This window comes from Salvelinus alpinus, chromosome 32, assembly GCF_045679555.1.
Source record: "Salvelinus alpinus chromosome 32, SLU_Salpinus.1, whole genome shotgun sequence".
NCBI lineage: Eukaryota > Metazoa > Chordata > Actinopteri > Salmoniformes > Salmonidae > Salvelinus > Salvelinus alpinus.
Genome location: NC_092117.1, coordinates 9,936,645 through 9,948,676, shown reverse-complemented (window position 1 = coordinate 9,948,676; position 12,032 = coordinate 9,936,645). Strand labels below are relative to the sequence as shown.

The window sequence follows — 12,032 nt, the reverse complement described above, 5'->3', positions numbered from 1 at the left end:
ATAAAGGGGGCGGAGATCAGGGTGCCTTGTGAGAATTAGTTGGCGAGTGGGTAACCCGCCTCTACCATCCGTTCTATTGGCCAATGTGCAATCACTGGAGAATAAACTGGATGAGCTCCGTTTGAGACTATCTTACCAACGAGACATTAAAAACGGTAAAATATTATGTTTCATCGAGTCGTGGCTGAACGACGACACGGATAATATACAGTTGACTGGGTTTTCCATTCATCGGCGGGACAGAACAGCCAAGTTCAGTAAGACGAGGGGTGGGAGTTTGTCTATTTGTCAATAACAGCTGGTGTGCAATGTCTAATATTAAGGTAGTCTCTAGGTCTTGCTTGCCTGAGGTAGTGTGGTCTACAGCTTATCATGAGGTACTCTATCTACCAAGAGAGTTTTCATCTATATTTTTCTTAGCCATCTATTTACCACCACAAACCAACGCTGGCACTAAGACCGCACTCAAGGAGCTGTATAAGGCCATAAGTAAACACGAAAATGCTCATTGTGAAGCGGTACACCTAGTGGCCGGGGCTTTAATGCAGGCGAACTTACATCCGTTTTAACTCACTGCAACCTCTGGTTGCACCAGCATGTGCAACCAGAGGGGGAAAAAACTCTAGACCACCTTTACTCCACACACAGAAACGCGTACAAAGCTCTCCCTCACCCTCCATTTGGAAAATCTGACCATAATTCTATCCTCCTGATTCCTGCTTACAAGAAAAAACTAAAGCAGGACGTGCCAGTGACTCACTCAATACAGAAGTGGTCAGATGACGCGGATGCTAAGCTACAGGAGTGGTTTGCTTGCACAGACTAGAATATGGCATTGAGGAGTATACCACCTCAGTCACCGGCTTCATCAGTAAATGCATCGACGACGTCGTCCCCACAGTGACCGTATATACATATCCCAACCAGAAGCCAACATTCACAAGGCCGCGTGCTTAGTCCCCTCCTGTACTCCCTGTTCACCCACGACTGCGTGGCCAAGCACGACTCCAACACCATCATTAAGTTTGCTGACGACACAACGGTGGTAGTCCTGATCCCCGACAACAATGAGACAGCCTATAGGGAGGAGGTCAGAGACCTGGCAGTGTGGTGCCAGGACAACAGCCTCTCCCGCAACGTGAGCAAGATGAAGGAGATGATCGTGGACTACAGGAAAAGGAGGGCCGAACAGCCCCCTTCACATCGACAGGGCTGTAGTGGAGTGGGTTCAGATTTCAAGTTCCTTGGTGGCCACATCACCAACAAACTATCATGGTCCAAACACATCAAGAAAGTCATGAAGAGGGCATGACAACGCCTTTTCCCCCTCAGGAGACTGAAAAGATTTGGCATGAGTCCCCAGATCATCGAGAGCATCCTGACCAGTCGCATCTCCACCTGGTATGGAAACTGCTCGAGCATCTGACCGTAAGGTGGTCAGTGGGGCCAAGCTTTCCGACATCCAGGACCTATATACTAGGCTGTGTCAGTGGAAGGCCCAAAAAATTGTCAAAGACTCCAGTCACCTAAGTCATAGACTGTTCTCTAATGCTACCGCACAGCAAGCGATACCGGTGCGCCAAGTCTAGGTCCAAAAGGATCCTTAACAGCTTCTACCCCCAATCCATAAGACTGCTGAACAATTAATCAAAGGGCCACCCGGACTATTTGCAATTACACTCTGCTGCGACTCGCTGTTTATTATCTACGCTTAGTCACTTTACCCCTACCTATATGTACAAATTACCTCGACTAATCTGTATCCCTGCACATTGACTCAGTACCGGACCCCCTGTATATAACCTCATTATTGTTATTTAATTGTGTAACTTTTTTGTTTTTGTTCCAGCGCAGATTGTGTCCATATTTTTTAAATTACTTGTGGTTGGATTGATGTGTGGATCTGCAACAAAGGAGAGACCTTGTAAGCAGGTTGCATAACGTAAAGGTGATGAGGATGAATCTATTAAACCAATACATCTCAAATAAGGAAATTACATGACCTCTTAATGTTATAACTTAACTAAAATAGACATGGAAAATAGGAAACAAACGTACTCTTTACTTGGACGCACACAACTGGAAAGAAACTGAGGAATGGCTTGACAGGATTTAAATACCAACTGAAGGTGTGAATGAGCCCATCAGGGCAGGCCTGATAATTAGTGACAGGTGTGTGGCATTGAGAGAGAGTCAACAGGTGATATCGACTTGGTTGATCAAGTTCATCTCAGTAGTATGCTGCTCCACTCAGGGCTTTTGTACAGCCGCCAACCAGCTGCATTTGGCCGTATTGGACAAGATTCACAAAGCCATATCTCCATAACACTCTACTCAGCAAACTGGATGTAGTCTATCACAGTGCAATCTGTTTTGTCACCAAATACCCATTTACTACCCACCACTGCGACCTGTGTGCTCTCGTTGGCTGGCCCTCGCTTCATATTTGTCGCCAAACCCACTGGCTCCAGGTCATCTATAAGTCTTTGCTAGGTAAAGCCCCGACTTATCTCAGCTCACTGGTCACCATAGCAACATCCGTAGCACGTGCTCCAGCAGGTATATTTAACTGGTCATCCCCAAAGCCACCACTTACTTTGGCTGCCTTTCCTTCCAGTTCTCTGCTGCCAATGACTGGAACGAATTGCAAAAATCACTGAAGCTGGAGTCTCATATCTCCCTCTCTAACTTTAAGCAGCAGCTGTCAGAGCAGCTTACAGATGGCTGTGTACAGGTACAGTGAATCTGTAACTAGCACACCCTAGTACCTCATCCCCATATTGTTATTTATCCTCTTGCTCTTTTGCACCCCAGTATCTCTACTTGCACATCATCATCTGCACATCTATCACTCCAGTGTTAATGCCAAATTGTAATTATTTTGCCTCTATGGCCTATTCATTGCCTTACCTCCCTACTCTTCTACATTTGCACACACTGTACATAGATTTTTCTATTGTGTTATTGACTGTATGTTTGTTTATCCCATGTGTAACTCTGTGTTGTTGTTTATGTCGCACTGCTTTGCTTTATCTTGGCCAGGTCGCAGTTGTAAATGAGAACTTGTTCTCAACTGGCCTACCTGGTTAAAGAAAGGTGGAAAAATAATAATCATAATAATATTTGGTTCCTAAAGCCCAATGATGGCTTAAAATGTTTGAGGGGGTCTGGAAAACACAATAAAATGGCCCAAAGATGCCATATATACATATCCTTTATTTTATTTTTGTTGAAAAGTGGGGAAAACGTGTGCCAACTTAATGTTTTTTTAAGGTTTTCATGGATAGTTCCAATAATTTACAGGTGAACACTCTAAAAAGTAATATGTGTATTCCCTGAAATCTACTGAATGCAATGATATATAATATGATATTCTGTTTTGTGTACATTTGAAGTAATTTGACTGGAAACCTGCCCTGTACACGTCACTTTAAGTAAAATCCCATAGGAATGCATTATGTCCAGCTGAGAGACAGGTAACTCATTAAGACCTTTCAGTCTTTACACAAAGTGAGTAAACTGCTACATAAAGATGTAATAATCTATTATACTCTGAAAGACCCCATTTCCAAAATGACCGCTAACCAGTTACTTTGGTTCTAGTTGGACAGGATTCACATGGCCATATCGCCATAAATAATTGGTACATATGCAGCCCAATGATGGCTTAAAATGGTGGGACGGTAGCCTCCCACCTGGCCAACATCTGGTGAAATTGCAGAGCGCGAAATTCAAACTACAGAATTATAAATATTTAACTTTCATAAAATCACAATTGTAATACATCAAAATAAAGCTTAACTTCTTGTTAATCCAGCCGCTGTGTCAGATTTCAAAAAGGCTGTACGGCAAAAGCACACCATGCGATTATCTGAGGACAGCGCCCCGCGACAAAAGCATGAAAAACATATTTCAACCAGGAAGGTGCGCCACGAAAGTCAGAAGTAGCGATATAATAAATTCCTTACCTTTGATGATCTTCTTCTGTTGGCACTCCAAAAGGTCCCAGATACATCACAAATTGTCCTTTTGTTCGATAATGTCCTTCTTTATATCCATAAAAAATCAGTTTAGCTGGCATGCTTCAGTCAATAATCCACCCAGTTTCCCTCCATCAAAATGCATACAAAATGAATCCCAAACATTACTAATAAACTTTTCCAAACAAGTCAAACAACGTTTAAAATCAAACCTTAGGTACCCTAATACGTAAATAAACGATAAAATTTAAGACGGAGAATCGTTATTGTCTTTCCCGAAGAAAAATACCAAAGAACACCCTCTCTTCCACGCGCTTGGAAACACTACAGACAAAATGGGAGCCACCTAGAAAAACTACAATTTCTGGCTAATTTTTCCAAAAACCAGCATGAAACTCTTTCTAAAGACTGTTGACATCCAGTGGAAGCCCTAGGAACTGCAATCTGCAATAAGGATCTCACCTTATAATAAAAGTGACAGCCATTGAAAACAGTGGTAGGCTGAACATCTTTTTTGGGGGGGATGGTTTGTCCTCGTGGTTTCGCCTGCCATATCAGTTCTGTTATACTCACAGACATAATTTTTACAGTTTTAGAAACTTTAGAGTGTTTTCTATTCAAATCTACCAATTACATGCATATCCTAGCTTCTGGGCCTAGGTGAAAACGTGAAAATACTGCCCCTTACCCAAGAGAGGTTAAACGTATGCAGAAATGTGGTGGAATTTGAGAGGACCAAATTTCAGCATGTGCCGAATGATTAAAAAATATTGTGTGATATCTGTGGATTAGAATGATATATATATATAATTTGTACCAAAACAGTGCTTGTATGATAAGTAATGGTAGCCTTAGTATCATGTCCCATACATCCCATTCAAAATGGTAGAGTTCTATTAGAATGGCTTCATGTCAAAAGTTTGGGCACTCCTACTCATTTAAGGGTTTTTCTTTCTTTTTTTAAACTATTTTCTCCATATGGAAACATGTAATAACCAAAGCTGACATCAAGGAAAAGGATGGCTACTTTGAAGAATCTCAAATATAAAATCTATTTGATTTGTTTAACACTTTTTTGGTTACTACTTGATTCCATATGTGTTATTTCATAGTTTTGCGCTAACACGCCTTATGAAGCTTAACTAATCATAATTCCTTTGATTAGTTGAATCAGGCGTGTTAGTACTGGGCTGAAACAAAAGCCTGCACAGCATAGTCTGTGGGTCCCCAGTACCAGGGTTGAAGAACATTGATTTGGTGTGTTATTTGGTACATGATATTGACATGGAGTGTGTTTGTTTACTTTGACAGATAACGGCACTAACCAGACATCAGTCTCCTCCGGGGCAGAGAGTGGAGGCCACAGACCAGTGGACGCTACCTCAGAGGAGGAGACTGAGAGTGTGTGTGAGAGCGCAGGAGGGCCAGAGTTTCGCTGTGTGTCCTCTGTGCTCTCCATTGCTGCTTCAGAGGGCGAGGGTGGACGTTTCAGTGAGGGAGGGGGGTGTCCGCTGAAGTACACCCGTCCCGGCAGCGATACCTACCTCACGGCGTCCGATGACAGCAGCTCTCTGTTCGATGATGACATGGAGCGTACTAAGCGCCCCCACTTCCACCTGCCGGGGTCCGGGGAGGGGGGGCTGGCGGAGAAGGACGGGGTCAGGGAGAGGAAGCTCGAGGACTGCTCCTCGGACGAACTCAACAAACGCTTCCAGTCCCAGAGACTAGACTCTTCGTCCTCCTCCAGTGACCCCTCCAACACCCCTAGCCCCATCCTCACCCCCACCCTCACCCCCAAACGCCCCACCTCCACCCAGGACTCCAGAGACCTCCCTGCCTCCCCCAAGCAGCCCCGCCTGCGGACGACCGCTGGATTTGGCGTGATGAGCGTGGCCCTGGCCAAGAGACACCTGAGCCAGCCGCCAATCAGCACGGAGGCGGCTCATGGACGGACGCGCAACGCCATCAGCATGCTCCGCCCCCTTAGGCCCCAGGAGACCGACCTGGATCAGGAACAGGAGGTCAGCATGGAGACAAGTAGAGACACGCCGCCTCAGCCAGCCACCAAGCCAACCTTGCGCACCTCACCAGCCTCACTCGCCACGGACGAAGAGGAGCCCCCAGAGAGCCCAGACCCCCCTCCCACGGTGCCAGGGAGCAAGCCACCAACACCCCCTCTACACAGGTTCCCCTCCTGGGTGAGCACTAAGTTCTATATACCTTTTATTGTACATACTTTGAGTGTTTTATGCTTTACTTGTGTTGACTGTTCCTTTAGGAAAGCCGGATATATGCAGTGGCTAAGTCTGGCATCAGGCTGTCAGAGACCTCATGTACAGACCAGACAAGCAAAGGTGAGCGAGAGACGACGTTATTACGGGGTCAGTACCGTTCTGCCATTGGCCCTGTGTTTTGGAGAAGGCTCTGTGATTGGCTGATTGGACTGTCATCTCTGTTCCAGACCCCTCCCTCCAGTCCTCGTACCCTGCTTTTGTGCTCTACACATCCCTCATCTATAAGAACATGACCACGCCTGTTTACACTACGCTGAAGGGGGTAGGTGTGTGCGTGTGTACGTGCGAGTGTGCAAATATACTGTGTGTGTGTCACCCACAGAAGTCCTGTTTTAATGTGACCCTCTAGTGTGTGTGTGTGTGTGTGTCAAGCTGATGGTGTATATTACCTTTTCTAGAAAGCCACTCTGCTGAGCAGTAGTCCATTCTCAGAGGAGTCGTGCAGCTCAGAGGAGTCGTGCAGCTCAGAGGAGTCGTCCAGCTCAGAAGTAGAGGAAGCATCTAAATGTAGCTCACACCCCTCTAGATCCGGCCCCCGCAAGAACAGCAACCCCGGCAGCCCCCGCTCCCTCAAGAGAGGTACTGCGCACACACACGGACACTTCATAAATACAGACTCACACACACACACGGTCAGATACCTCACACACACACACACACACACACACACTACAAGAAAACTCACACAAGAGTACGCATCTCACGTTGCTTCCTATTAAAACCAAATCCATACGTGTTTATTACCATGTTCTCATGACTGTCTGTGTTGTCCCTGCTGGTCCAGCAGTGTCCATGTCGTCCATGACATCAGAGAGTGACTATGCCATTCCTCCCGATGCCTACTCTACTGACACAGAGTGTTCTGAGCCAGAGCAGAAGCTGCCCGAGACCTGCTCCAGCACCCGTGACAACGGCAAGAGTGTAAGAACATCTTTTTGTTGAGCACAAACCACGTTTCTCTCTCTCTACCTAGGTTTCCATCCAACTGGCGACACATTTTCATTCCAATATTCTAAAATCGGCGTGGAACAATATGCCACCAGAGGGGTGTTTCCATCCAACTGACTCGTTGCGGATAAAAAGGTGCTGCGTGATGACGTACTGCACATAAAAAACACTTTAGCAGTTAAGTTCCCATGTATGTACCAAATAAATAAAAAATCAAAGTTCTATGTGTTTCCATTGCATTTTCAACTCTACCGATAGTTTTGTCTCATCAACTGTTCCAGTAATACAGCGAACTTGCCCAATCTGGTTTTGGCACATGCTCTCTTGACAAGAGTTTGCTGATAAAGTGGACAGGTTATGTGATGAAATATGGATAATCATCTTATTTGATAATTGGCAACCAAGCAGCGATCATCATGTCACCAGCAATCAAATAATAGCCTACCCTCGATATTTAGCCTATTGGAGATTTGTATGATCACCTGTAGTTAATCACCGTGTGAAGTCCGTAACTTATTTCATCTGCTGATAAACTTTTCATGCTTTTCCACATCATGGTGGTAGGCCGACACCGTGACATATCATCGCGTGACTCCAAGTTTACTTCGAATTGATGGTTATTATATCAATATTTGCGCATAAAGGTGTTTCCACCTCTGTTTCTCACATAATACATTTTACAGACACAAAAAGATCCCACCATGTCGAAATGAACAAATTGTCTGTTAACATTTATCACATTGTACCGACATTTCCTGTTTCCATCAGCCCTGTCGTGACATGTTTTTATAAGTCCGGTAATTCATGCGCATGAAATGGTTGGATGTAAGAACAGTGACTGTTTTTTTCTCTCAATACAGTGACACAGCCAACACAGAGTGCATTCAGAAAGTATTCAGACCCCTTGACTTTTCCCACATTTTGTTACGTTACAGCCTTATTCTAAAATTGATTAAAATAAATAATCAGCAATCTACACACAATACCCCATAATCACAAAGCGAAAACAGGTTTTTTGAAATGTTAGCAAATTTATAAAATAAAACAATAGGGGCTTTACTTGGCTCATCGCTCTCTAGTGACAGCTTGTGGCGGGCCGGGCGCCTGCAGGATGTCTTCGGTCGTCAGTTGAACGGTGTTTCCTCCGACACATTGGTGCAGCTGGCTTCCGGGTTAAGCGAGCGGGTGTTAAGAAGCGCGACTTGGCGGGTCATGTTTCGGAGGACGCATGACTCGACCTTCGCCTCTCCCGAGCCCGTTGGGGAGTTAGAGCGATGAGAAATTGGGGAGAAAATATTTTTTAAATAAAAAAAATAGAAATACCTTATTTACATAAGTATTCAGACCCTTTGCTATGAGACCGGAAATTGAGCTCAGGTGCATCCTGTTCCCATTGATCATCCTTGAGATGTTTCTACAACTTGATTGGAGTCCGCCTGTGGTAAATTCAATTGATTGGACATGATTTGGAAAGGCACACACCTGTCTATATAAGGTCGCACAGTTTACAGTGCATGTCAGAGCAAAAACCAAGCCATGAGGTCGAAGGAATTGTCCGTAGAGCTCCGAGACAGGATTGTGTCGAGGCACAGATCTGTGTGACATTAGTGCTAGTACGAACTTGGACCCAGGCGCAGAGAAACACAGCAGGCAGAGGTAAGGGTAAAACAACAAAGCAAGGGCACACGAGAACACTGAACAAAACATGAGAGCTGAGCAACTGGCCCAGTCCACAGAGGAACCTAAATAGTCATCCAGCATGTGATCCCAATAAGCCCAATCAGGGTCACCTGGATACTAGAAGAAACCCAAGGGTGCTCTCCAGTGGCAACCTGACCTGTGACAGGAGCTTATCGTTCTGGCCATCCGGATTGACAACCGTCTTCGGGAACGTCGTCATGAGCAGATGGAGGGATCCCGAGTCGGTTCCAGTGTTTCGGGCCCCGCTGAGGGAGTCGATTCTTCATTTGTTCCACTGCCGTATGCTGGGCCTGTACCCCGTCAGGTTTCTCAATTTGGCTATGGTTCTCCTTCATATCCTTCAGAGGAGCCGATGCAATTGGGAGACACCACACTTTCCGCTCTGGAGAGTCAGATACAGTCTCCTGTGGACTGTGCCAGTTGGATACTAGAATAAACCCAAGGGTGCTCTTCAGTGGCAACCACAGGTAGTACACTCAAGGGAGAAAACCTGACCTGTGACAATCTGAAGAAGGGTACCAAAACATTTCTGCAGCATTGAAGGTCCCCAAGAACACAGTGGCCTCCATCATTCTTAAATGGAAGACTGAGCAATCGGGGGAGAAGGGCCTTGGTCAGGGAGGTGACCAAGAACCCAATGGTCACACTCACAGAGCTCCAGAGTTCCTCTGTGGAGATGGGAGAACCTTCCGGAGAGTGGTCAGACAGAAGCCACTCCTCAGTAAAAGGCACATGATAGCCCACTTGGAGTTTGCCAAAAGGCACCTAATGGACTTTCAGATTATGAGAAACAAGATCTAATGATTTCTGATCTAATGAAACCAAGATTGGCCTTTGGCCTGAATGCCAAGCGACATGTCTGGAGGAAACCTTGCACCATCTCTACGGTGAAGCATGGTGGTGGCAGCATCATGCTGTGGGGATGTTTTTCAGCGGCAGGGACTGGGAGACTAGTCAGAATTGAGGGAAGAGCAAAGCAAAGCAAAGTACAGAGAGATGAAAACCTGCTCCAGAGCACTCAGGACCTCCGACTGGGGGCGAAGGTTAACCTTCCAACAGGTCAACGACCCTAAGCACACAGACAAGACAATGTAGGAGTGGCTTCAGGACAAGTCTCTGAATGTCCTTGAGTGGCCCAGCCAGAGCCCGGACTTGAACCCGATCGGACATCTCTGGAGAGACCTGAAAATAGCTGTGCAGAGACGCTCCCCATTCAACCTGACAGAGCATTGAGAGGATATGCAGAGAAGAATGGGTGACACTCCCCAAATACAGGTGTGCCAAGCTCGTAGCGTCATACCCAAGAAGAATCGAGGCTGTAATCGCTGCCAAAGATGCTTCAACAAAGTACTGAGTAAAGGGTCTGTATACTTACAGTATGTAAATATAATATTTCCGTTTTTTATTTCTAAAAACCTGTTTTTGCTTTGTCTTTATGAGGTAATGTGTAGATTGATGAGGGGGAAAAAAGATTTAATCAATTTTAGAATAAGGTTATAACGTAACAAAATGTGGAAAAAGTCAAGGAGTTTGAAGACTTTCCGAATGCACTGTATACCATACAGCTGATACTATACACACACACCACCACCCACCTCGTGGGTTTCTAGGAGCCCATGGAGAAGTCAGGGTACCTCCTGAAGATGGTGAAGACGTGGAAGAAGACTTGGAAGAGGCGCTGGTTTGTCCTCAAAGATGGAGAGCTGCTCTATTACAAGTCACCGGTCAGTTAAAGAAAGTCACACAGTCACACACACTCGCTCAAATCACGTATACCAACTGTCCTCAAGAGTTTGCTTTGAAATGAATGTGGACTGACACTGTTTGGATCTGTTATTTATGGTTTTGTGTATAGCTGAGGTTATATTTAGTGTGTGCTTTTCTGCCATGTCTCCTTGTACAGGCTCCAGTCTACAGAAAACTCATCTTAATTTGAGCCAGTTTGCTAAAATAAACCTGTAGCAACAGGAAATTTGAATTATTATGTGGATTATAATTAATATTTAAAAAATTCGGGGTTGATACATTTTTTGTTTGGCCAAATTAAGTCTGACATTTTAAAATGGAAATTACCAACTTTAGAAGCCTTTTTAATGCTTGAATACAACACACATCAACAAAAGAGTGATCAAATGAAGATCTAGGTCTGTAGCTCTCATGACTGGTCTGATGATTTGGTTCAGTGAACTGTAACACTCACTAATGTCATTTACTGAACAAGCCCATGTTATTGGTCTTCCCAGAGTGATGTCATCCGGAGACCACAGGGTCAGATTGAGGTCAACGCCACCAGTAGTATCGCCCGCGGTGACGGGAAGCAAGTGCTCCAGGTACTTGTGTGTGTGTGTGTGTGTGTGTGTGTGTGTGTGTGTGTGTGTGTGTGTGTGTGTGTGTGTGTGTGTGTGTGTGTGTGTGTGTGTGTGTGTGTGTGTGTGTGAGAGAGACAGAGAGAGCAGGAGAGTGTGTTCATGTGGATATTTGCCTGCACATTTTTAGCATTAACTATCATTTCCTGTATGTGTTTGCGTGCGTGCTGTGCATGTGTGATCTCAGATTGTTACAGGGAAGAGGGTATACTATCTGAAGGCAGACTCTCCCAACCTGCTAGAGGAGTGGCTGAGGGTTCTACAGAGTGTTCTGAGGGTCAAAACAGCCAGCCCACTGTTCGCTCAGCCTGAGATACGACCTGGGATGAAGGGCCACCTCATCAAGGTTCTGACTTACATCACTAAATATCCCTGATAGCCATGAACTTTAAAGGGGCTACATCCATTTTGTTACTTTTTAAAATTCATAATATATATCCATTGGTTCTTGAAGAATATAACTTATAAATGCCTCATGAGCTTAGTTCAACTGTCTAACCCAATCAGAACCCACAATATAAGCTTTTTTTACTCCTTTGTTTATAAACAATGCCATTGTAAACAAACCTTGTATAGCCTCAAAACGTTGTTAAAACTAGCATTTTGATATCATGTATGATCAGCCCTTGCATCCATAGCTCTGTCTATACATTTTAGAGGGGTTACATTTCTTCAGCCCTACACCTCATTTCTGCAGCCCTGTTTACCAAAACAGTGGCCAGGTTTTATTGTTTGAACTGCAG

The 12,032-nt window shown here is 45.0% G+C and overlaps 1 protein-coding gene across 2 annotated transcripts in view; it reads left to right on the top strand.

Moving 5' to 3' along the window:
• The window catches only part of plekhh2 (pleckstrin homology domain containing, family H (with MyTH4 domain) member 2), a 71,785-nt gene that overhangs the window by 48,622 nt on the left and 11,131 nt on the right, over nucleotides 1-12,032 (top strand). The window contains exons 8-15 of one of the 2 annotated variants that reach the window (XM_071379976.1): nucleotides 5,292-6,178; nucleotides 6,259-6,334; nucleotides 6,442-6,536; nucleotides 6,673-6,853; nucleotides 7,062-7,195; nucleotides 10,534-10,647; nucleotides 11,167-11,253; nucleotides 11,477-11,635. In XM_071379976.1, the coding sequence (XP_071236077.1) occupies nucleotides 5,292-6,178; nucleotides 6,259-6,334; nucleotides 6,442-6,536; nucleotides 6,673-6,853; nucleotides 7,062-7,195; nucleotides 10,534-10,647; nucleotides 11,167-11,253; nucleotides 11,477-11,635 (1,733 nt within the window). Of the gene's footprint in view, nucleotides 1-5,291; nucleotides 6,179-6,258; nucleotides 6,335-6,441; nucleotides 6,537-6,672; nucleotides 6,854-7,058; nucleotides 7,196-10,533; nucleotides 10,648-11,166; nucleotides 11,254-11,476; nucleotides 11,636-12,032 lie in introns of both variants that reach the window. The other variant, XM_071379975.1, reaches the window with a different exon arrangement.